This window comes from Panulirus ornatus, chromosome 6 (genome assembly GCF_036320965.1).
Source record: "Panulirus ornatus isolate Po-2019 chromosome 6, ASM3632096v1, whole genome shotgun sequence".
Classification (NCBI taxonomy): domain Eukaryota; kingdom Metazoa; phylum Arthropoda; class Malacostraca; order Decapoda; family Palinuridae; genus Panulirus; species Panulirus ornatus.
In genome coordinates this window covers 9,222,791-9,249,752 of record NC_092229.1, presented here as the reverse complement: position 1 = coordinate 9,249,752, position 26,962 = coordinate 9,222,791, and the positions used below count along the sequence as shown (strand labels likewise).

At 41.2% G+C, this 26,962-nt stretch overlaps 1 protein-coding gene and 1 long non-coding RNA gene across 7 annotated transcripts in view; one reads left to right on the top strand and one right to left on the bottom strand.

The window, feature by feature from the left end:
• dnc (phosphodiesterase dunce) overlaps window positions 1-4,969 on the top strand; it is a 1,419,595-nt gene extending 1,414,626 nt beyond the window's left edge. For all 6 annotated transcript variants that reach the window (XM_071662490.1, XM_071662489.1, XM_071662491.1 and 3 more), the window contains one exon: window positions 525-4,969. In XM_071662490.1, coding sequence (XP_071518591.1) covers window positions 525-839 — 315 coding nt within the window. In that variant the 3' untranslated portion in view covers window positions 840-4,969. The remainder of the gene's footprint in view (window positions 1-524) is intronic.
• LOC139749062 (uncharacterized) lies at window positions 2,383-26,732 on the bottom strand. The gene is made up of 3 exons (XR_011712880.1): window positions 26,536-26,732; window positions 23,779-23,931; window positions 2,383-3,078 (listed from the first exon to the last, which is right to left on the bottom strand). It is a non-coding gene; the product is annotated as an uncharacterized lncRNA (long non-coding RNA).
• Window positions 26,733-26,962: the final 230 nt, after the last annotated feature.

Sequence of the window (26,962 nt, the reverse complement as noted above, 5' to 3'; positions counted from 1 at the left end):
TTTCTCCATTCAAACTTACCTCCCAATTGACTTGACCCTCAACCCTACTGTACCTAATGACCTTGCTCTTATTCACATTTACTCTTAACTTTCTTCTTTCACACACTTTACCAAACTCTGTCACCAGTCATCAACGAACAACAACTGACTCACTTCCCAAGCTCTCTCATCCCCAACAGACTGCATACTTGCCCCTCTTTCCAAAACTCTTGCATTCACCTCCCTAACAACCCCATCCATAAACAAATTAAACAACCATGGAGACATCACACACCCCTGCCGCAAACCTACATTCACTGAGAACCAATCACTTTCCTCTCTTCCTACACGTACACATGCCTTACATCCTCGATAAAAACTTTTCGCTGCTTTTAACAACTTGCCTCCCACACCATATTATTTCATTTTTTCCATTATTTTACAGAAACTGCCTTTAATTTTTAATGACATTTGCCTTGTTAAAAGTGAAGTGTTCCTTTGGTTATTATGGTTCCCAATATTCATTTTTTTTTTTTTCTTAACAGGTTGGCTTTATTGATTACATTGTCCACCCACTGTGGGAAACTTGGGCAGACCTGGTTCATCCAGATGCACAAGATATCCTCGACACTCTAGAGGAGAATCGGGATTGGTATCAGCGCATGATCCCAATCTCTCCATCTTCATCATCTAATGACCTTAAGGAAGAGGAGTATCAGGGTGATAATTCTCAAGATGTGCCAGAAGAAGAACTCTGTGCTGCTGCTGATAGAATTCAGATTCAGTTAACGCTTGATGATGAAGGCAATGGAAAACGAGCGCCACCAGATGATGCTCAGGGTGAGGACCCTACAATGTGACCGTTGGTAGCCTCTTACTGCACTAAACTCAAGCGCAAAGTGATGAGGTGGTTGCACCTCAAGTGACCAACCCTACAGGAGGTGGGATCAGTGTTTACCCATGTCCCCCTCCATGCTAGTGGCCTCATCTTCAACTCTTACCTTCGTACCTCATGTTCTTGAGATTTCTTTAATAACCAGGTGGATATATTGATCATCTGGCATGCACCAAAGCCAGAATCCTGATTTAGTGAAAAGTATGTTGTGCAGACACTTGGGTGTTTTTGTTTGTGCAGCTCCATGTGAGCCAAGTGTGCGTTTTGCCACGTGTCCATTGCGCGCCCTGCAGGTTCAGGGATGTTCGCGTGGGTTTGTCTGAGCTCCCCAAGACTGTGCCGTTCGCCCAGCCTCAGCTGACCCATCCTTGCATAGTGTGATCAATATTTTCTTGTAGTAGTGGTGGAGATGCAGGTCACAACAGTGAACAGTGCCAAATTGTTCCTTTTAAATGTGGACCCTAAGAAAGTGACTTATCTTTATCACAAATAAGTGAGCACAAGTTTGGGAGGTTATTTGTTTTGTGAGGACTGAGGCTTTTGTGTGGTACATATCAGATAGAGGCATTGATAACAGGCACATAAATGGTGCTTATGTCATGATTTTGAGAGTGTAAGGCATTACAAGCTCTTTCATCATCCAGGTGCCTGATAGAGTTCCCTGCTCTTGATTCCCAAAGCAGTTAAGCTATCCAAGAAGCCAAAGATAATTTATTGCTTCACATTTTTAGTGGGGGTTGTGGTCACTTTTGTGACACATGAGCTGTTGTATGGTACAAAGCCTGAGTGTTTATACAACAGCAAAAGGGCAGGGGATCCTGTCAGGTATCATGTCCTGTGACATGGTCAGTCATAACAAAGGTGTATGAGTTTTCTAAACTTTAATTTGCCATTTCTGTAGCTGAAATTTAACTTTTTGTCTTCACAGATCTATTTGTAAATTCTTTTTATGCCAATTTCATGCAGGGCTCATGAGTAGTGTTTTATTTTGCAGTGTAACATTTCAGGTTTTGCTCTTTTTAGATGGCTTATTTTGACACTGTCATAGATGTTGGAAAAATTTTATGTATGGTTTTTAATAACTTTTGAAATAGGTAGAAATGTAGTATTTTCCCATGTGATAACAGCAGAGTATTGAGAACATAGTATGCATCATGTTGTACTCCATCAGCGCTTCATGTCAGGTCATTGGCCAAACTCTTGAATCAGGGCTTGACACTAACTAACCATTCAAGGGCCATTATTCCTCCCAAGATTAGTCATATATTATCAAAATGGTAAAAAGGCTCTACCTGTAAATTGTCAGATATTCAAGCCACTGCTTCAGATTTGTGCTCATAGTGTATGTGTTGCGTAGTTCAGGCTTTACCAAGTGATGATGTACCAAGTCACTCACCTGTAGAAGAAAGGAGTCATCTAAAGGTGGAGAAGGGGGAGTGAAGAACTATAGTTTTGCAGATGTTCCCTGTACCAGACCTGAGGCATAGATTGTAGGTGAATACTGTTCACAAGATTGTAAATCATTTATTATATACATTTTTTTCCCCTTTTACATCTGGAATGTAGTTGGTTCCCTTTAATGTAGATATTAATTTTTCCACAAATGTGAGATATGGTATTGTATCTTCCACATATGGGTGTATCTTAATGAAGTACTGTATCTACATGTAAATGTGCAAGTTATTTACCCGTGTATAATAAGATAGATGAGTATTTAAGCAGTACCTCTTATTAATTATACAATTATTTTTATATATGCAAATATATTTTGTTTTACTAACATTGGTTCAGACCTCAGGTCAAGGTGTAAATTGCAACATTCACAAATGTGGAACATCTGTACAGACTAGACTGATACTCTTTATAATGTACTTCATTATATGTGAATAATCCCCCCACAAAATCTGAGATACATTTATTTTTATCATTAAAAATTTAAGAATATGTTGCTATTTCTTTATCTTCTCTTGCTCAAACTAGATTCCTCATATCTTTAATGCAAAAGCCCTTGTTACAAAAGAAAAGAGCACAATAAAGCATCAATGATGGATTCAGGATTGGCCAGTAGGATTCCAGCAGGCTTTCTGGTATACCATAAACTGGTTAGTAAATTTTATTTTTTCAGTTGCCAATCTTGTATATGACTGTGATTTTTCAAGTTAAACTTCATATGCATGTCAGTCCCATCTCTCTTCTTCCATCATCTGCAAACATGTAAAAGGCTTAACATTATAGGGTGTCCTGTCAGCCATTACCACCAACACACATATGAGTCTGCACCCTACTAGCTGCAACTGCATCCAGCAATCGCGTGAATTTTTTTTAGTTATACTTGGCTAAAGGCAGTAACTAAAAGTAACCAATTAAGTATTAATAATTCTCCAATTGAGGTTTTTCTAAGCAGTTCACAAAATTAAAAAATAATTTAAAGTGCCACAATTTCTCAGCTCCTCTTAATCATGGCTAAGAAACTGAAGAACTTTGATATGGCCTTCTGTATATGTATGAGCATTCCCAAGTGCTTGTGGTAATGGAGGATGTGCAGTCATGGCACAAGAATATTAGATAGTGCAATTACAACACTAGAAATGATGAATATATCTGTCTGTGTATTTAGATACCTGAGTTACTTGAATTTTCCTTGATGTAAAAATTATATATTTTTTCAGTGTCATCAAGTAAGTACTTCTCGTTTCTCAGTGTCAGAGGAAAAGTAAAAACCAAGACCATGATATCCTAGTCACAATATATACAATACGTGTGATCCAACCATGCATTTTGAGCTGTTCTCAAATGCGTTACAACGGTTTATTTTTACATATAAATGGGAAAGCAGACTTAACTGAGGCACTGTTAATCTTTATCAATCCAACCAACTTCTCTTCATTTCATTGCATGAAGTCCTTTAGTTTTTCAATAAAATTTCTTGTAAAATTTTGAAGCTACCCACTGAGATGCTATGCTTTATTTTTAATGTTAGTAATCAACTAGCAGGTTGGATTGGTACTGAATAGAGAAAACCTCAGTGTGAATGGTGTGACACATGAAAAGCCATGGCCCTACTGTTACTTCATAAATATACTGATTACCAACTAAAGCCTTGTGTGTGTTTTGTGTATTTCATCATCTGGCACTTGAATTTCTCAAATCATAAAAAATGTAATTACTGTTCTACGTATTTATGACCTTCATTGCACAGTGATAGGTTTCTTACTAAGTGAAACCTTTTTCATTCTTTGGTGATAAAACATGAACGCAAAGCAAGAAAAAATGCAACTACAAAGATTAGTACTTTCATACTTTTGTAGACTTTCAGGTTGTGTTACTTATTGATTCAGATTGTCTTTATTTTGTTATACTATTATGTTTATACATAACTTCGATTATAAGTGCTTAGTAATTATTACATAAGATATACAGAGCTGAAATTGTTTTACAGTTTTTATAATTGTGGTGAGATGGCTATTGATTTTATGTATTGGATGATTAAAATTTAACTAATATGAAGTCTTAGGATATCTACAGCTGCAAAATGCTGTTGGTGATTTGTCATTGATTTGTGTTCATGTTCAATTTTTATCTATGACAGTTCTTGGACTGAAAGTCTTTTTAATGACCATCTTGGTGAGACCAAGATTGGTGTTATATTTGTGGCTCTTATTCCCTGTGGGCGAGAAAGCCACAATTGTCTGTGGGATGACTAGACCTCCCACTGTGTACTCCTACAATATTGCTCTGGACGGCTACGTCAGGGATACAGCACACCCTTTTTGTGCCAGTGGAAAATTTGTGAACATATGGAGTCTAGCAGCATCTGTAGGATTTTCTTCAGAAAGTATTTAATGCCACGTCATGTTATCTGCCCCCTCCCCCCCAGTGTCCACGGCCCTGTGGGTCCGTAGTGCCCTCTGACACTGTGTGGCCACATGCTGTTAGAACTCCATCACATTTTCAAACCTTTCAACCTGGTATGCTTAGTCATCTGTACAGTCTGTTGTGCCTATGTATATATGGGTAATATGAAATCCGTATAAATTATATAATTTTATGTATAATAGCTAGAATTATTTAATAAAATAAACTTTTTGAATAAAAGGAATTTTTAAGCTCCTCTAAATTATGTGTTACTATAAATGCATTCAATTTGAACTAATTAGATACCTTTGCCTATGCTAAGCTGGGAAGTTCTACCATAGAAGAAATATTTTCTCATGATTACTATCCTCTGAAGCACACCTCTGGGGTAAACCATGGAAAGGTCTGTGAGGGCTGGATGTGTACAGGGAGATGTGATTTCAGTACATTACACATGATGGCTAGAGAATGGATGTGGCCTTTCTTCGTATGTTTCCTAGAGCTACCTCACTGTCGAAAGGGGTGGCAGTGCTGTTTCCTGTGGCAAGGCAGCAACAGGAATAGATGAAAGCTAGCAATTATGAATATGTAAATGTGTCTATGTGTTCCTTTCTTACCACGGGGAAATGTATTGTATACATATGTATATGTGTGTTTCCAGGTGCTAATGCAGGAAATGGCAATCAATAATAATAATAACATTTTTTATTAAACTTGATCGCCGTTTCCCGCATCAGCAAGGTAGCACCATTTAACAGATGAAGAATGTATGTGAGAAATACTTAGAAAAACAGATGGATTTGTATGTACCATTTATGGATCTGGAGAAGGTGTATGATAGGGATTATAGAGATGCTTTGTGGAAGGTATTAAGAGTATATGGTATGGGAAGTGAGTTGCTAGAAGCACTGAAAAGTTTTTACCAAGGATGTAAGAGATGCATACGAGTAGGAAGAGAGGAGAGTGATTGGTTCCCAGTGAATGTCAGTTTGTGGCAGGGGAGCATGATGTCTCCATGGTTGTTTAATTTGTTTATGGATTGGGTGGTTAGAGAGGTAATGCAAGAGTTTTGGAGAGGGGCAAGTATGCAGTCTGTTGTGGATGAGAGAGTTTGGGAAGTGAATCAGTTGTTGTTCGCTGATGATACAGTGCTGGTGGCTGATTCGGGTGAGAAACTGCATAAGTTCGTGACTGAGTTTGGCAGAGTGTGTGAAAGAAGAAAGCCGAGAGTAAATGTGAATAAGAGTAAGGTTATTAGGTTCAGTAGGGTTGAGGGATAAGTTAAATGGGAGGTAAGTTTGAATGGAGAAAAATTGGAGGAAGTGAAGTGTTTTAGATATCTGGGAGTAGATTTAGCAGCGGCTGGAACTATGGAAGCGGAAGTGAGTCACAGAGTGGGGGAAGGGGTGAAGGTTCTGGGAACGTTGAAGAATGTGTGGAAGGCGAGAATATTATCTTGGAGGGCAAAAATGGGTATGTTTGAAGGAATAGTGGTTCCAACAATGTTATATGGTTGCAAGGCATGGGCTATAGATAGGGTTGTAAGGAGGAGGGTGGATATGTTGGAAATGAAATGTTTGCGGACAATATGTGGTGTTAGGTGGTTTAATCAAGTAAATAATGAAAGGGTAAGAGAGATGTGTGGTAATAAAAAGAGTGTGGTTGAGAGAGCAAAAGAGGGTGTATTTCAATGAAATGGTTTGCTCACATAAAGAAAATGATTGAGGAAAGATTGACCAAGAGGATATATGTGTCAGGGGTAAAGAAAATGAGAAGTGGGAGAGCAAATTAGAGGTAGAAGGATGGAATGAAAAAGATCTTGAGCAATCAGGGCCAGAACATATAGGAGGGTGAAAGGCGTGCAAGGAACAGAGTGAACTGGAACAATGTGGTATACCGGGGTGGACGTGCTGTAAATGGATTGAAGGGCATGTGAAGCGTCTGAGGTAAACCATGGAAAGTGTTGTGGGGCCTAGATGAGGAAAGGGAGCTGTGGTTTCGGTACATTACACATGACAGCTGGAGACAGAGTGTGAATGAATGTGGCCTTTTTTGTCTTTTCCTATTTCATGTGTGGCAGGGTGGCTACAGGATTGGATGAAGGCAGCAAGTATGAATATTTACATGTATATGTCTGTCTATGTATATGTATGTATATGTTGAAATGTATATGTCTGTGTATGTATATGTATGCATACGTTGAAATGTATATACCTGTATATGCGCATGTGTGGGCATTTATGTAAATGCTTGTGTATGTGGGTGGGTTGGGCCACTCTTTCATCTGCTTCCTTGCGCTACCTCGCTAACATAGCAATTCAGTATAATTAAAATATAGTATATATGTATATATCTGTGTATGTATATGTATGTATACATTGAAATGTATAGGTAAGTAAATGTGCGTGTGTGGGCGTTTATGCATATCCATGAGTATATGGGTGGGTTGGGACATTCTTTCATGTTTCCTTGCACTAATGCAGGAGACAGCTATTAAGTATAATAATAGTAATGATAATAAGAACAATGATAATAATAATGATAATAATAATAATAAAGGCAAAGGCAAAGGGGATAAAAGTGAGCGCTCAAATTACAGAGGTATAAGTTTATGGAGTATTCCTTGGAAATTATATGGGAGGGTATTGATTGAGAGGGTGAAGGCATGTACAGAGCATCAGACTGGGGAAGAGCAGTGTGGTTTCAGAAGTGGTAGAGGATATGTGGATCAGGTGTTTGCTTTGAAGAATGTATGTGAGAAATACCTAGAAAAGCAAATGGATTTGTATAGCATTTATGGATCTGGAGAAAGCATATGATAAGAGTTGATAGAGATGCTCTGTGGAAGGTGCTAAGAATATATGGTGTGGGGGCAAGTTGATAGAAGCAGTGAAAAGTTTTTATTGAGGATGTAAGGCTTGTGTACGTGTAGGAAGAGAGGAAAGTGATTGGTTCTCAGTGAATGTAGGTTTGCGGCAGGGGTGTGCGATGTCTCCATGGTTGTTTAATTTGTTTATGGATGGGGTTGTTAGTGAGGTGAATGCAAGAGTTTTGGAAAGAAGGGCAAGTATGCAGTCTGTTGTGGACGAGAGAGCTTGGGAAGTGAGTCAGTTGTTGTTCGCTGATGATACAGCGCTGGTGGCTGATTCGGGTGAGAAACTGCAGAAGCTGGTGACTGAGTTTGGTAAAGTGTGTGAAAGAAGAAAGCTGATAGTAAATGTGAATAAGAGCAAGATTATTAGGTACAGCAGGGTTGAGGGACAAGTCAACTGGGAGGTAAGTTTGAATGGAGAAAAACTGGAGGAAGTGAAGTGTTTTAGATATCTGGGAGTGGATTTGGCAGTGGATGGAACCATGGAAGCAGAAGTGAATCATAGGGTGGGGGAGGGGGCAAAAGGTCTGGAAGGGTTGAAGAATGTGTGGAAGTCAAGAACATTATCTCATAAAGCAAAAATGGGTATGTTTGAAGGAATAGTGGTTCCAACAATGTTATATGGTTGCAAGGCATGGGCTATAGATAGAGTTGTGCGGAGGAGGGTGGATGTGCTGGAAATGAGATGTTTGAGGACAATATGTGGTGTGAGGTGGTTTGATCAAGTAAGTAATAATAGGGTGAAAGAGATGTGTGGTAATAAAAAGAATGTGGTTGAGAGAGCAGAAGAGGGTGTTTTGAAATGGTTTGGTCACATGGAGAGAATGAGTGAGGAAAGATTGACCAAGAGGATATATGTGTCAGAGGTGGAGGGAACGAGGAGAAGCGGGATACCAAATTGGAGGTGGAAAGATGGAGTGAAAAAGATTTTGAGTGATTGGGGCCTGAACATGCAGGAGGGTGAAAGGCGTGCAAGGAATAGAGTGAATTGGAAAGATGTGGTATACCGGGGTCTATGTGCTGTCAATGGACTGAACCAGGGCGTGTGAAGCATCTGGAGTAAACCATGGAAACTTCTGTGGGGCCTGGATGTGGAAAGGGAGCTGAGGTTTTAGTGCATTATACATGACAGCTAGAGACTGAGTGTGAACGAATGTGGCCTTTGTTGTCTTTTCGTAGCGCTACCCCATGCACATGCGGGGGGGGGGGGGGGGGGGGGGGGGGGGGGGGGTTGTTATTTCATATGTGGCAGGGTGGCGATGGGAATGAATAAAGGCAGACAGTATGAATTATGTAAATGTGTATATAAGTATATGTCTGTGTGTATATGTATACGTTGAGATGTATAGATATGTATATTTGCGTGTGTGGATGTGTATGTATATACATGTGTATGTGGGTGGGGTGGGCCATTCTTTTGTCTGTTTCCTTGCGCTACCTCACTAACGCAGGAGACAGCGATAAAGCAAAATAAATAAACAAATAAATAAATAAATAATAATAATAATAATAATAATAATAATAATAATAATAACAATAATAATAATAATATATATTTATTTATTATACTTAGTTGCTGTCTCCCGCGTTAGTGAAGTAGCACAAGGGAACAGACGAAAGAATGTCCCAACTCACCCACATACACATGCATATACAAGTATGTATATGAGCGTGTGTGGGCGTTTATGCATATAAATGTGTATATGGGTGGGTTGGGCCATTCTTTCGTCTGTTTCCTTGCGCTAACATGGGAGATGGCGATTAAATATAGTAATAATATAGTAATAATATAGTAATATAGTAATAGTATAGTAAAAAAAAAAAAAAATATATATATATATATATATATATATATTTTTTTTTTTTTTTTTTCATACTTTGTCGCTGTCTCCCGCGTTTGCGAGGTAGCGCAAGGAAACAGACGAAAGAAATGGTCCAACCCCCCCCCCATACACATGTACATACGTCCACACACGCAAATATACATACCTACACAGCCTTCCATGGTTTACCCCAGACGCTTCACATGCCTTGATTCAATCCACTGACAGCACGTCAACCCCGGTATACCACATCGCTCCAATTCACTCTATTCCTTGCCCTCCTTTCACCCTCCTGCATGTTCAGGCCCCGATCACACAAAATCTTTTACACTCCATCTTTCCACCTCCAATTTGGTCTCCCTCTTCTCCTCGTTCCCTTCACCTCCGACACATATATCCTCTTGGTCAATCTTTCCTCACTCATTCTCTCCATGTGCCCAAACCACTTCAAAACACCCTCTTCTGCTCTCTCAACCACGCTCTTTTTATTTCCACACATCTCTCTTACCCTTACGTTACTCACTCGATCAAACCACCTCACACCACACATTGTCCTCAAACATCTCATTTCCAGCACATCCATCCTCCTGCGCACTACTCTATCCATAGCCCACGCCTCGCAACCATACAACATTGTTGGAACCACTATTCCTTCAAACATACCCATTTTTGCTTTCCGAGATAATGTTCTCGACTTCCACACATTCTTCAAGGCCCCCAGAATTTTCGCCCCCTCCCCCACCCTATGATCCACTTCCGCTTCCATGGTTCCATCCGCTGCCAGATCCACTCCCAGATATCTAAAACACTTCACTTCCTCCAGTTTTTCTCCATTCAAACTCACCTCCCAATTGACTTGACCCTCAACCCTACTGTACCTAATAACCTTGCTCTTATTCACATTTACTCTTAACTTTCTTCTTCCACACACTTTACCAAACTCAGTCACCAGCTTCTGCAGTTTCTCACATGAATCAGCCACCAGCGCTGTATCATCAGCGAACAACAACTGACTCACTTCCCAAGCTCTCTCATCCCCAACATGACGTTCATACTTGCCACCTGCTATTCAAAATAATCCCTTGCATTTACTCCTAACAACCCCATCCATAAACACATTAAACAACCATGGAGACATCACACACCCCTGCCGCAAACCTACATTCACTGAGCAAACCATTCACTTTTCCTCTTCCTACACGTACACTTACATGCCTTACATCCTCGATAAAAACTTTTCACTGCTCTACAACTTGCTCCCACATCATATATTCTTAATATCTACCACAGAGCATCTCTATCACTCTACATATGCCTTCTTCTCCAGATCCATAAATCTACATACAAATCCATTTGCTTTTCTAAGTATTTCTCACATACATTCTTCAAAGCAAACACCTGATCCACCACATCCTCTACCACTTCTGAAACCACACTGCTCGTCCCCAATCCTGATGCTCTGTAACATGCCTTCACCCTCTCAATCAATACCCTCCCATATAATTTGCCAGGAATACTCAACAAACTTATACCTCAGTAATTTGAGCACTCACTCTTATTCCCCTTTGCCTTTGTACAATGAACTATGCACCATTCCACCAATCCTCAGGCACCTCACCATGATTCATACAAATACATTAAATAACCTTCCCAACCAGTCCAACAATACAGTCACCCCCTTTTTTAATAAATTCCAACTGCATACCATCCCAAACCTGCTTGCCTTGACCAACTTGCCGGCTTTCATCTTCCGCAAAGCTTTTACTACATCTTCTCTGTTTACCAACTGACATTTTCCCTAACCCCGCACTTTGCACACCACCGTTCGACAAAACACCCATATCTGCCACTCTATCATCAAACACATTCAACAAACCTTCCAAAATACTCACTCCATTCACCTTCTCACAAAGAATCACCACTACTTGTTATCACCTCCCCATTATTGCGCCCTTCACTGAAGTTCCCATTTGCCTCCCATTGTCCTTAACGCACTTTATTTACCTCCTTTCCAGAACATCTTTATTCTCCTAAAATTTAATGATACTCTCTCACCCAAACTCTCAATTGGCCCTTTTTTTCACCTCTTGCACCTTCCCTTGACCTCACTGTCTCCTTTCTTTTATACGTCTCCCACTCAATATCATTTTTTTTTCCTGCAAAAATTGTCCCAAATGGCCTCTCTCTTCTCTTCACTAATACTCTTACTTCTCTCCCACCAACTACACTACCCTTTATAATCAACCAACCTCCCACTCTTCTCATACCACAAGCATCTTTGCGCAATCCATCACTGATTCCCTAAATACATCCCATTCTCCCCCACTCCCCTTACTTCCGTTGTTCTCAACCCCCCTTGATTTTTTTTTTTTTTTTTTTTTCCATCTGTACTCCTAATCCATAAGCCCCACGCTCACACCATATAACATTGCTGAACCACTATTCCTTCCAAACATACCCATTTTTGCTTTCCAACATAATGCTTTCGACTTCCACACATTCTTCAAGGCACCAGAATTTTTCGGCCCCCTCCCCCACCCTATGATTCACTTCCACTTATCACCTTCCTCCAGTTTTTCTCCATTCAACAAAACTTACCTCCTAAATGACTTGACCCTCAACCCTACTGTACCTAATAACCTTGCTACTTATTCACATTTACTCTCAACTTTCTTTCTTTCACACACTTTACCAAACGCAGTCACCAGCTTCTTGCAGTTTCTTCTCACATGGAATCACCACCAGCGCTGTATCATCAGCGAACAACAACTGACTCACTTCCCAAGCTCTCTCATCCCACAACAGACAGCATACTTTGCCCCTCTTTCCAAAACCATTGCATTTCACCTACTACAACCCCATCACATAAACAAATTAAACAACCATGAGACATCACAGCACCCCTCCTGAAACCTACTTTCACTGAAGAACCAATCACTTTCCTCTCTTCTACTCGTACACATGCCTTACACCTTATAAAAAAACTTTTTCAACTGCTTCTAACAACCTTGCCTCCCACACCATAAGTTCTTAATACCTTCCCAGAGCACCTCTTATCAACTCTATCATATGCCCTCATTCCAGATCCATAAATGCGACAAACAAATCCATTTGCTTTTCTAAGTATTCTCATTAACATACATTCATCAAAGCAAACACCTGACCATCACATCCTCTACCACTTCAAACCACGCTGCCTTATCCCCAATCGATGCTCTGTAACATGCCTTCACCCTCTCAATCAATAACCTCCCATATAATTTCCGCAGAATACTCAACAAACTTATTACCTCTTTAAATTGAGCACTCCCCTTTGTCCCCTTTGCCTTTGGTACAATGGCACTATGCAAGCATTCCGCGAATCCTCAGGCACCTCACCAATGAATCACACAAACATTAAAATAAACCTTACCAACCAGTCAACAATACAATCACTCTCCCTTTTTTAATAAAGTTCACAGCAATACCATCCAAAACATGCTGCCTTGCCGCTTTCATCTCCGCAAAGCTTTTACTACCTCTGCCTAATATACATATATATAAATGTATATTAATCTATTTACTTTGCTTTGTCGCTGGTCCCCCTGTTACGAGGTAGCACAAGGAAACATATGTGAGAAATACTTAGAAAAGCAAATGGATTTGTATGTAGCATTTATGGATCTGGAGAAGACATATGATAGAGTTGATAGAGATGCTCTGTGGAAAGTATTAAGAATATATGGTGTGGGAGGCAAGTTCTTAGAAGCAGTGAAAAGTTTTTATCGAGGATGTAAGGCATGTGTACGTGTAGGAAGAGAGGAAAGTGATTGGTTCTCAGTGAATGTAGGTTTGCGGCAGGGGTGTGTGATGTCTCCATGGTTGTTTAATTTGTTTATGGATGGGGTTGTTAGGGAGGTAAATGCAAGAGTTTTGGAAAGAGGGGCAAATATGAAGTCTGTTGGGGATGAGAGAGCTTGGGAAGTGAGTCACTTGTTGTTCGCTGATGATACAGCGCTGGTGGCTGATTCATGTAAGAAACTGCAAAAGCTGGTGACTGAGTTTGGTAAAGTGTGTGAAAGAAGAAAGTTAAGAGTAAATGTGAATAAGAGCAAGGTAATTAGGTACAGTAGGGTTGAGGGTCAAGTCAATTGGGAGGTAAGTTTGAATGGAGAAAAACTGGAGGAAGTAAAGTGTTTTAGATATCTGGGAGTGGATCTGGCAGCGGATGGAACCATGGAAGCGGAAGTAGATGATAGGGTGGGGGAGGGGGCGAAAATCCTGGGAGCCTTGAAGAATGTATGGAAGTCGAGAACATTATCTCGGAAAGCAAAAATGGGTATAGTGGTTCCAACAATGTTGTATGGTTGCGAGGCGTGGGCTATGGATAGATTTGTGCGCAGGAGGATGATGTGCTGGACATGAGATGTTTGAGGACAATGTGTGGTGTGAGGTGGTTTGATCGAGTAAGTAACGTAAGGGTAAGAGAGATGTGTGGAAATAAAAAGAGCGTGGTTGAGAGAGCAGAAGAGGGTGTTTTGAAATGGTTTGGGCACATGGAGAGAATGAGTGAGGAAAGATTGACCAAGAGGATATATGTGTCGGAGGTGGAGGGAACGAGGAGAAGTGGGAGACCAAATTGGAGGTGGAAAGATGGAGTGAAGAAGATTTTGTGTGATCGGGGCCTGAACATGCAGGAGGGTGAAAGGAGGGCAAGGAATAGAGTGAATTGGATCGATGTGGTATACCGGGGTTGACGTGCTGTCAGTGGATTGAATCAGGGCATGTGAAGCGTCTGGGGTGAACCATGGAAAGCTGTGTAGGTATGTATATTTGCGTGTGTGGACTTGTGTATATACATGTGTATGGGGGTGGGTTGGGCCATTTCTCTCGTCTGTTTTTTTTTTTTTTTTTTTGCTTTGTCGGTCTCCCGCGTTTGCGAGGTAGCGCAAGGAAACAGACGAAAGAAATGGCCCAACCCACCCCCATACACATGCCTTGATTCAATCCACTGACAGCACGTCAACCCCGGTATACCACATCGCTCCAATTCACTCTATTCTTTGCCCTCCTTTCACCCTCCTGCATGTTCAGGCCCCGATCACACAAAATCTTTTTCACTCCATCTTTCCACCTCCAATTTGGTCTCCCTCTTCTCCTAGTTCCCTCCACCTCCGACACATATATCCTCTTGGTCAATCTTTCGTCACTCATTCTCTCCATGTGCCCAAACCATTTCAAAACACCCTCTTCTGCTCTCTCAACCACGCTCTTTTTATTTCCACACATCTCTCTTACCCTTACGTTACTTACTCAATCAAACCACCTCACACCACACATTGTCCTCAAACATCTCATTTCCAGCACATCCATCCTCCTGCGCACAACTCTATCCATAGTCCACGCCTCGCAACCATACAACATTGTTGGAACCACTATTCCTTCAAACATACCCATTTTTGCTTTCCGAGATAATGTTCTCGATTTCCACACATTCTTCAAGGCTCCCAGAATTTTCGCCCCCTCCCCCACCCTATGATCCACTTCCGCTTCCATGGTTCCATCCGCTGCCAGATCCACTCCCAGATATCTAAAACACTTCACTTCCTTCAGTTTTTCTCCATTCAAACTCACCTCCCAATTGAATTGACCCTCAACCCCACTGTACCTAATAACCTTGCTCTTATTCACATTTACTCTTAACTTTCTTCTTTCACACACTTTACCAAACTCAATCACCAGCTTCTGCAGTTTCTCACATGAATCAGCCACCAGCGCTGTATCATCAGCGAACAACAACTGACTCACTTCCCAAGCTCTCTCATCCCCAACAGACTTCATACTTGCCCCTCTTTCCAAAACTCTTGCATTCACCTCCCTAACAACCCCATCCATAAACAAATTAAACAACCATGGAGACATCACACACCCCTGCCGCAAACCTACATTCACTGAGAACCAATCACTTTCCTCTCTTCCTACACGTACACATGCCTTACATCCTCGATAAAAACTTTTCACTGCTTCTAACAACTTGCCTCCCACACCATATATTCTTAATACCTTCCACAGAGCATCTCTATCAACTCTATCATATGCCTTCTCCAGATCCATAAATGCTACATACAAATCCATTTGCTTTTCTAAGTATTTCTCACATACATTCTTCAAAGCAAACACCTGATCCACACATCCTCTACCACTTCTGAAACCACACTGCTCTTCCCCAATCTGATGCTCTGTACATGCCTTCACCCTCTCAATCAATACCCTCCCATATAATTTGCCAGGAATACTCAACAAACTTATACCTCTGTAATTTGAGCACTCACTCTTATCCCCTTTGCCTTTGTACAATGGCACTATGCACGCATTCCGCCAATCCTCAGGCACCTCACCATGAGTCATACATACATTAAATAACCTTACCAACCAGTCAACAATACAGTCACCCCCTTTTTTAATAAATTCCACTGCAATACCATCCAAACCTGCTGCCTTGCCGGCTTTCATCTTCCGCAAAGCTTTTACTACATCTTCTCTGTTTACCAACTCATTTTCCCTAACCCTCGCACTTTGCACACCACCTCGACCAAAACACCCTATATCTGCCACTCTATCATCAAACACATTCAACAAACCTTCAAAATACTCACTCCATCTCCTTCTCACATCACCACTACTTGTTATCACCTCCCCATTTGCGCCCTTCACTGAAGTTCCCATTTGCTCCCTTGTCTTACGCACTTTATTTACCTCCTTCCAGAACATCTTTTTATTCTCCCTAAAATTTAATGATACTCTCTCACCCAAACTCTCATTTGCCCTTTTTTTCACCTCTTGCACCTTTCTCTTGACCTCCTGTCTCTTTCTTTTATACGTCTCCCACTCAATTTCATTTTTTCCCTGCAAAAATTGTCCAAATGCCTCTCTCTTCTCTTTCACTAATACTCTTACTTCTTCATCCCACCACTCACTACCCTTTCTAATCAACCCACCTCCCACTCTTCTCATACCACAAGCATCTTTTGCGCAATCCATCACTGATTCCCTAAATACATCCCATTCCTCCCCCACTCCCCTTACTTCCGTTGTTCTCACCTTTTTCCATTCTGTACTCTATCCATAGCCCACGCCTCACAACCATATAACATTGCTGGAACCACTATTCCTTCAAACATACCCATTTTTGCTTTCCAACATAATGCTTTCGACTTCCACACATTCTTCAAGGCTACCAGAATTTTCGCCCCCTCCCCCACCCTATGATTCACTTCCACTTTCACTTCCTCCAGTTTTTCTCCATTCAAACTTACCTCCTAATTGACTTGACCCTCAACCCTACTGTACCTAATAACCTTGCTCTTATTCACATATACTCTCAACTTTCTTCTTTCACACACTTTACCAAACTCAGTCACCAGCTTCTGCAGTTTCTCACATGAATCAGCCACCAGCGCTGTATCATCAGCGAACAACAACTGACTCACTTCCCAAGCTCTCTCATCCACAACAGACTGCATACTTGCCCCTCTTTCCAAAACTCTTGCATTCACCTTCTTAACAACCCCATCCATAAACAAATTAAACAACCATGGAGACATCACACACCCCTCCTGTAAACCTACTTTCACTGAGAACCAATCACTTTCCTCTCTTCCTACACGTACACATGCCTTACATCCTTGATAAAAACTTTTCACTGCTTCTAACAACTTGCCTCCCACACCATATGTTCTTAATACCTTCCACAGAGCACCTCTATCAACTCTATCATATGCCCTCTCCAGATCCATAAATGCTACATACAAATCCATTTGCTTTTCTAAGTATTTCTCACATACATTCTTCAAAGCAAACACCTGATCCACACATCCTCTACCACTTCTGAAACCACGCTGCTCTTCCCCAATCTGATGCTCTGTACATGCCTTCACCCTCTCAATCAATAACCTCCCATATAATTTCCCAGGAATACTCAACAAACTTATACCTCTGTAATTTGAGCACTCACCTTTGTCCCCTTTGCCTTTGTACAATGGCACTATGCAAGCATTCCGCGAATCCTCAGGCACCTCACCATGAATCACACAAACATTAAATAACCTTACCAACCAGTCAACAATACAATCACTCCCTTTTTTAATAAATTCCACTGCAATACCATCCAAACATGCTGCCTTGCCGGCTTTCATCTTCCGCAAAGCTTTTACTACCTCTGCCTATATACATATATATAAATGTATATTAATCTATTTACTTTGCTTTGTCGCTGTCCCCCTTGTTAGCGAGGTAGCACAAGGAAACAGAGGGTTAGGGAAAATGATTTAGTAAACAGAGAAGAGGTAGTAAAAGCTTTGCGGAAGATAAAAGCCGGCAAGGCAGCAGGTTTGGATGGTATTGCCGTGGAATTTATTAAAAAAGGGGGTGACTGTATTGTTGACTGGTTGGTAAGGATATTTAATGTATGTATGATTCATAGTGAGGTGCCTGAGGATTGGCGGAATGCTTGCATAGTGCCATTGTACAAAGGCAAAGGGGATAAGAGTGAGTGTTCAAATTACAGAGGTATAAGTTTATTGAGTATTCCTGGTAAATCATATGGGAGGGTATTGATTGAAATGATGAAGGCATGTACAGAGCATCAGATTGGGGAAGAGCAGTGTGGTTTCAGAAGTGGTAGAGGATGTATGGCTCAGGTGTTTGCTTTGAAGAATGTATGTGAGAAATACTTAAAAAAGCAAATGGATTTGTATGTATCATTTATGGATATGGAGAAGGCATATGATAGAGTTGATAGAGATGCTTTGTGGAAGGTACTAAGAATATATGGTGAGGGAGGCAAGTTGTTAGAAGCAGTGAAAAGTTTTTATCAAGGATGTAAGGCATGTGTACGTGTAGGAAGAGAGGAAAGTGATTGGTTCTCAGTGAATGTAGGTTTGCGGCAGGGGTGTGTGATGTCTCCATGGTTGTTTAATTTGTTTATGGATGGGGTTGTTAAGAAGGTGAATGCAAGAGTTTTGGAAAGAGGGGCAAGTATGCAGTCTGTTGTGGATGAGAGAGCTTGGGAAGTGAGTCAGTTGTTGTTCGCTGATGATACAGCGCTGGTGGCTGATTCATGTGAGAAACTGCAGAAGCTGGTGATGGAGTTTGGGAAAGTGTGTGAAAGAAGAAAGTTGAGAGTAAATGTGAATAAGAGCAACGTTATTAGGAACAGTAGGGTTGAGGGTCAAGTCCATTGGGAGGTAAGTTTGAATGGAGAAAAACTGGAGGAAGTGAAGTGTTTTAGATATCTGGGAGTGGATTTGGCTGCGGATGGAACCATGGAAGCGGAAGTGAATCATAGGGTGGGGAAGGGGCGAAAGTTCTGGGAGCGTTGAAGAATGTGTGGAAGTCGAGAACATTATCTCGGAAAGCAAAAATGGCTATGTTTGAAGGAATAGTGGTTCCAACAATGTTATATGGTTGCAAGGCGTGGGCTATGGATAGAGTTGTGCGCAGGAGGGTGGATGTGCTGGAAATGAGATGTTTGAGGACAATATATGGTGTGAGGTGGTTTGATCGAGTAAGTAATGTAAGGGTAAGAGAGATGTGTGGAAATAAAAAAAGTGTGGTTGAGAGAGCAGAAGAGGGTGTTTTGAAATGGTTTGGTCACATGGAGAGAATGAGTGAGGAAAGATTGACAAAGAGTATATATGTGTCGGAGGTGGAGGGAACGAGAAGTGGGAGACCAAATTGGAGGTGGAAAGATGGAGTGAAAAAGATTTTGAGTGATCGGGTCCTGAACATGCAGGAGGGTGAAAGGCGGGCAAGGAATAGAGTGAATTGGATCGATGTGGTATAGCGGGGTCAACTTGCTGTCAATGGATTGAACCATGGCATGTGAAGCGTCTGGGGTAAACCATGGAAAGTTCTGTGGAGCCTGGATGTGGAAAGGGAGCTGTGGTTTCGGTGCATTATTACATGACAGCTAGAGACTAAGCGTGAACGAATGGGGCCTTTGTTGTCTTTTCCTAGTGCTACCTCGCACACATGAAGGGGAAGGGGGATGTTATTCCATGTGTGGCGAGGTGGCGATGGGAATAGATAAAAGCAGACAGTATGAATTATGTACATGTGTATATATGTATATGTCTGTGTGTGTATATAGATGTGTACACTGAGATGTATAGGTATGTATATTTGCGTTTGTGGACATGTATGTATATACATGTGTATGTGGGCGGGTTGGGCCATTCTTTTGTCTGTTTCCTTGCACTACCTCGCTAATGCGGGAGACAGCAATAAAGCAAAATAAATAAATAAATGAATGAATAAATATATATATATATACATACATACATATATATATATATATATATATAGGAATAGGGGAGAAAGAATACTTCCCACGCATTCCCCATGTGTCGAATAAGGCGACTAAAGGGGACAGGAGCGGGGGGGGCTAGAAACCCTCCCCTCCTTGTATGTTAACTTTCTAAATGGGGAAACAGAAGAAGGAGTCACGCGGGGAGTGCTCATCCTCCTCGAAGGCTCAGATTGGGGTGCCTAAATGTGTGTGGATGTAACCAAGATGAGAAAAAAGGAGAGATTGATAGTATGTTTGAGGAAAAGAACCTGGATGTTTTGGCTCTGAGTGAAATGAAGCTCAAGGGTAAAGGGGAAGAGTGGTTTGGGAATGTCTTGGGAGTAAAGTCAGGGGTTAGTGAGAGAACAAGAGCAAGGGAAGGATTAGCACTACTCCTGAAACAGGAGTAGTGGAGGTATGTGATAGAGTGTAAGAATGTAAACTCTAGATTGATATGGGTCAACTGAAAGTTGATGGAGAGAGATGGGTGATTATTGGTGCATATGCACCTGGGCATGAGAAGAAAGATCATGAGAGGCAAGTGTCTTGGGAGAAGCTTAATGAGTGTGTTAGTGGTTTTGATGCACGAGACCAGGTTATAGTGATGGGTGATTTGAATGCAAAGGTGAGTAATGTGGCAGTTGAGGGAATAATTGGTATACATGGTGTGTTCAGTGTTGTAAATGGAAATGGTGAAGAGCTTGTAGATTTATGTGCTGAAAAAGGACTAGTGATTGGGAATACCTGGTTTAAAAACCGAGATATACATAAGTATACGTATGTAAGTAGGAGAGATGGCCAGAGAGCGTTATTGGATTACGTGTTAATTTATAGGCACGCAAAAGAGAGACTTTTGGATGTTAATGTGCTGAGAGGAGCAACTGAAGGGATGTCTGATCATTATCAAGTGGAGGCAAAGGTGATTTGTAGAGGTTTTCAGAAAAGAAGAGAGAATGTTGGGGTGAAGAGAGTGGTGAGAGTAAGTGAGCTTGGGAAGGAGACTTGTGTGAGGAAATACCAGGAGAGACTGAGTACAGAATGGAAAAAGGTGAGAACAATGGAGGTAAGGGGAGTGAGGGAGGAATGGGATGTGTTTCGGGAAGCAGTGATGGCTTGCGCAAAAGATGCTTGTGGCATGAGAAGCGTGGGAGGTGGGCAGACTAGAAAGGGTAGTGAGTGGTGGGATGAAGAAGTAAGATTATTAGTGAAAGGTAAGAGAGAGGCATTTGGACGATTTTTGCAAGGAAATAAAGCAAATGACTGGGAGATGTATAAAAGAAAGAGGCAGGAGGTCAAGAGAAAGGTGCAAGAGGTGAAAAAGAGGGCAAATGAGAGATGGGGTGAGAGAGTATCGTTAAATTCTAGGGAGAATAAAAAGATGTTTTGGAAGGAGGTAAATGAAGTGCATAAGACAAGGGAGCAAATGGGAACTTCAGTGAAGCGGGGCTAATGGGGAGGTGATAACAAGTAGTGGTGATGCGAGAAGGAGATGGAGTGAGTATTTTGAAGGTTTGTTGAATATTTTTGATGATAGAGTGGCAGATATAGGGTGTTTTGGTCGAGGTGGTGTGCAAACTGAGAGGGTTAGGGAAAATGATCTGGTAAACAGAGAAGAGGTAGTAAAAGCATTGTGGAAGATAAAACCGCAAGGCAGCGGGTTTGGATGGTATTGCGGTGGAATTTATTAAAAAAGGGGGTGACTGTATTGTTGACTGGTTGATAAGGTTATTTAATGTATGTATGATTCATGGTGAGGTGCCTGAGGATTGGCGGAATGCTTGCATAGGCCATTGTACAAAGGCAAAGGGGATAAGAGTGAGTGCTCAAATTATAGAGGTATAAGTTTGTTAAGTATTCCTGGTAAATTATATGGGAGGGTATTGATTGAGAGGGTGAAGGGATATACAGAGCATCAGATTGGGGAAGAGCAGTGTGGTTTCAGAAGTGGTAGAGGATGTGTGGATCAGGTGTTTGCTTTGAAGAATGTATGTGAGAAATACTTAGAAAAGCAAATGGATTTGTATGTAGCATTTATGGATCTGGAGAGGGCATATGATAGAGTTGATAGAGGTGCTCTGTGGAAGGTATTAAGAACATATGGTGTGGGAGGCAAGTTGTTAGAAGCAGTGAAAAGTTTTTATCAAGGATGTAAGGCATGTGTACGTGTAGGAAGAGAGGAAAGTGATTGGTTCTCAGTGAAAGTAGGTTTACAGGAGGGGTGTGTGATGTCTCCATGGTTGTTTAATTTGTTTATGGATGGGGTTGTTAAGAAGGTGAATGCAAGAGTTTTGGAAAGAGGGGCAAGTATGCAGTCTGTTGTGGATGAGAGAGCTTGGGAAGTGAGTCAGTTGTTGTTCGCTGATGATACAGCGCTGGTGGCTGATTCATGTGAGAAACTGCAGAAGCTGGTGACTGAGTTTGGTAAAGTGTGTGAAAGAAGAAAGTTGAGAGTAAATGTGAATAAGAGCAAGGTTATTAGGTACAGTAGGGTTGATGGTCAAGTCAATTGGGAGGTAAGTTTGAATGGAGAAAAACTGGAGGAAGTAAAGCGTTTTAGATATCTGGGAGTGGATCTGGCAGCGGATGGAACCATGGAAGCGGAAGTGAATCATAGGGTGGGGGAGGGGGCGAAAATCCTGGGAGCCTTGAAGAATGTGTGGAAGTCGAGAACATTATCTCGGGAAGCAAAAATGGCTATGTTTGAAGGAATAGTGGTTCCAACAATGTTGTATGGTTGCGAGGCGTGGGCTATGGATAGAGTTGTGCAGAGGAGGGTGGATGTGCTGGAAATGAGATGTTTGAGGACAATATGTGGTGTGAGGTGGTTTGATCGAGTAAGTAATGTAAGGGTAAGAGAGATGTGTGGAAATAAAAAGAGCGTGGTTGAGAGAGCAGAAGAGGGTGTTTTGAAATTTGTTTGGGCAAATGGAGAGAATGAGTGAGGAAAGATTGACCAAGAGGATATATGTGTCGGAGGTGGAGGGAACGAGAAGTGGGAGACCAAATTGGAGCTGGAAAGATGGAGTGAAAAAGATTCTGAGTGATCGGGGCCTGAACATGCAGGAGGGTGAAAGGCGGGCAAGGAATAGAGTGAATTGGATCGATGTGGTATACCGGGGTCGACGTGCTGTCAATGGATTGAATCAGGGCATGTGAAGCGTCTGGGGTAAACCATGGAAAGTTCTGTGGGGCCTGGATGTGGAAAGGGAGCTGTGGTTTCGGGCATTATTACATGACAGCTAGAGACTGAGTGTGAACAAATGGGGCCTTTGTTGTCTTTTCCTAGCGCTACCTCGCACACATGAGGGGGGAGGGGGATGTTATTCCATGTGTGGCGAGGTGGCGATAGGAATGAATAAAGGCAGACAGTATGAATTATGTACATGTGTATATATGTATATGTCTATGTGTGTATATATATGTGTACACTGAGATGTATAGGTATGTATATTTGCGTGTGTGGATGTGTATGTATATACATGTGTATGGGGGTTGGTTGGGCCATTTCTTTTGTCTGTTTCCTTGCGCTACCTCGCAAATGTGGGAGACAGCAACAAAGCAAAATAATAAATAAATCAATCAATAGTGGTAAAAATTACCTAAAACCTAAATCTGCTTATCTACAAGCCCTTTCACCATAAATACAAAAACGGCAATCTCGCTACTTTAATACTAAATAATTCCCCAAAGTCTCCAGTTCCTTTTAGGAAACAGATGCTCGATTACGATAAAAAGACGAGAGATGCATAGCATCAAATGAGCCTCTCCTAATGTATCATTTGCTTATCTCCATTTTTCATCATATGGAGTGTATGATAATTCCAACCATCATTCAAATCTATTTTCCTTTGCCAAACATGTAGTGTTGATAGTAAATCAAATAATGAATGGAGAAATCTGTATGCCCCTGGACCTTTGTAGCTTTTACATAAGTATTTCATTGTCATCATATCATTCCTTTTTTTTTATGGTGAAACCTTTTAATTTGGGATTTAAACAGTAATCTAAAACATGTGGACTTACGCACCTTAATATACTTTTGACTAAGTTCTCTGATGTTTCACAAGTATTGCATCTGGAAGTTATGTTCTGCAGCAGGTATCTCAATCTCCATAATCTGGTTCTCTATTTCCTTCAATGTTTTCTTGCTGATGATCAATTTTTTGGGAAGGCATTCCAGCTGGAATTATTTCAAAATATATCAGTTATTTATATTAAAAAATTATCAAATCATATATGTAGATGTATAAACACATACACACATATCTCACACAAAAAATACTTGAGCCACCCTCTGCTACAATAACAAATAGTGGTTGGCCAACTTACAAAGGCTTCTCTAAAACAATGAAGTTCCCGAGAAGTTCTTTTTCTAAACCTCTTCAATCTCTTTCCACATAACCTTGCATAACCTAAGGCAAACCTTAACATGAAGGTCCTTCCATATGCAGATGACCTCACAATCACTTCACAACACCCTGACACTACAGTTTCTGGATACTAAGTGTATAACCTAATAGTAGGTCCTTAACAGCTGCCGCCCATAGTGGTACTGCTGCCTTGACTGAGGAGTGTTAAAGTGGTGACCAGAACCATCTCACACACTCCATGTTAAGATTACTGGTCTTACTTTCTGTCTTATCAAAACAGGACAACCAGGCTTGTCCTGCTGTCTTCTCCTTACAGGTACTATACACCTATTCAAACCTCACTTAATTTTTTCGCATAAATACTCTTGCCAACTCCTGTCCACTCAAACATTTTTAAGCAAAATCATAATAAATTTCAACAAATCTCTGGCCCCTAATCCCTGGCATCATAGGGTGCTAAGAATCTCTGGGTTTGTGCTTGCTTCTTTTACTAATGGCAGGGAGTGCTCTGACTGGAAGTGAAGGCCCCTACCATTACCTCTCCATGTTAGAACCGTCTTTTTCTATTCACTATACCAACATTCATGGTCTCTCTAGTAACCTCTCCCCTGTTGAAAAAAATCTGTTGAGTAACTTTCCTAATATCTTGATAATCTATTGAGACACAGTTGTCTAATGATGTTCTAAGTAGCTCCTTTTTCACACCTAACAAAAATTTCCCCTCATAACTATGGTTGCATGCCTCAAGGATCTTGAGTCCCCAAAGTTTGATGTTATGTGGCTCAAGGTCTGTCTTCCAACTGCCACACTTTTTCGTTTCACCTATTGCTCTTGTAATTTTACAAATTCTATATCTTTCTTCAACTATCTAAACTGCTGCCATGAGACTGCATGGCATCTTTTCACCTGCAATCCAAGATTCTCTGCTTTGGGGATTTCAACGTTCACCGTAGGGAATGACTGAATTCTTCCCATATGGATGGTGGAAAGGTTGAAGCCCTCATGCTCTCCACTGTCAAAGATTATGACCAAATATTCTCCCACCCAACCTATATTCCTGACTGTAGTGAAAACGCCTAATATTCTGGTTCTGTTTTTCACCTCTAGTGCATCCCACAGTAACTAAAAAAATGGTTCATCTGATGACACTTATAAGTGTATATACTTTAATGGCACCTCCTCTGGCAGCCTCTTCTAAGTGTATGTACTGGAACCTCAACAAAGCTGACCAGAACTTACATAACTTCTTTTCTGAACTTCCTTGGATAAATAACTGTTTCTTAAGTGGTGATGCTTCTGTTTCCACCAAGCGCAGAGCAGAGATTATTCTTGTAGGAATGGAAGCATTTATCCCCTTTCCCTTCAAGACAACCCCTTCTTCCAATCCATGGTTCGACCGTTAGTTCTGAAGGCATTCAGGCAAGGGATCAGGCATTTTGGGCTTGCAAAAACTTTCCTTCCTGACTCCCATTCAGCTTTCATCAGTGCCTGTAATCAATGCAAGCACGTTATCCGTCAGGCAAAGCGTTCCTTTATTCAAAGGAATTGTGATAACCTCTCTAAGTCCTCCACTGATTTGTCTTTCTGGTCTGTAGTAAAGGAAGTCTTTTACAACGTTTGTTGCTCTACTTTTCCTTCACTTTTCCATTTTGATGGTGCTATCGCTGTTTCTCATGTAGACAAAGCAACTCGCTTTGGTTCCTCTTTCTCCTGTATACTTCTATTGCTAATCCTATGCCCCTCCTCGTAATCTATAATCTCTTTTTGAAATGTTCGTGTAGTGAAAGAGTGTGCCTCTGAACTTGCAACTGTGCTTACTCGTCTATTGTCTAAAAACCAAAACTATTCCTTCTTGGAAGCATCCATTGACACATACCATCTCTAAGAGGGGTGCGTGTTCTGACCCCTCTGATCATATCATATCCTTAGACACAGTTAAGTATTGCTTTTAACTTCTTTTATCTTTGGGAAAACGAGGGAACCTAAGATATCTGTAATTACGCTTATCTTTCCTATGCATGACGCTGTCACTACTACCTGTCTTGGGGTGCCATTTATGCAAATACAACAGCAGGTCGAACCACAACGCTGTCTGCATCGGGAATGTAAACAAACATGTCGTAGCAACACTGATCAGTGGTAGTTCATTCCTCTCTATTTCTTGAACTTAAATTACAAACCATGCATAGTACCAAGCCATGCACAGTGCCATGCTCTACCATGACACTGTTCAAATGACATCTACTGAAAACTTATTGTGAAAGTGTAGTACTGGAACGTGGCGATGGGGGGAGGGTTCCCCGCTGGAGTGACCTGTGGATTACTTAGGGTTTTGGGATATAACTCCCTGAAGCATCTCATTTCACAAATACTGCCGTATTACAGGCAATGCAGACACAATTCAACGGACTTACCACAAAACTTAGTGGTGAGAAACTGAGTTGGTGATAACACTGACGAGAGATTTGTGGTGGTGATGGAGCAGAATGAGGAACAACAAATGTGCAACGTTCTTGTATACGACGACCTCTGGATCATCGGATCCAGCCACACTGGATCGGCTGGTGGATCGAGGTTGCACTTCGCTCGTACTTGTGGCCAAAGATACGACTAAGCTTATTAGGGTCTTTGGTTGTGGCTGCAACAAAAGATGGGAGGACGATGGATGGTGAAGAGAAACAAATGTATTTTCCTTAGGTGGTGGGAAGTAAATCGCATGGCATTTTGTTGAGACAATGTGCATGAGAAGTACACAGTTCCCTCAAACGCTGTTATATAACATTACGAGAAAATATTCTTATGGATACCTAAAATACACACACTAATTTTTTTCCAGTGTTG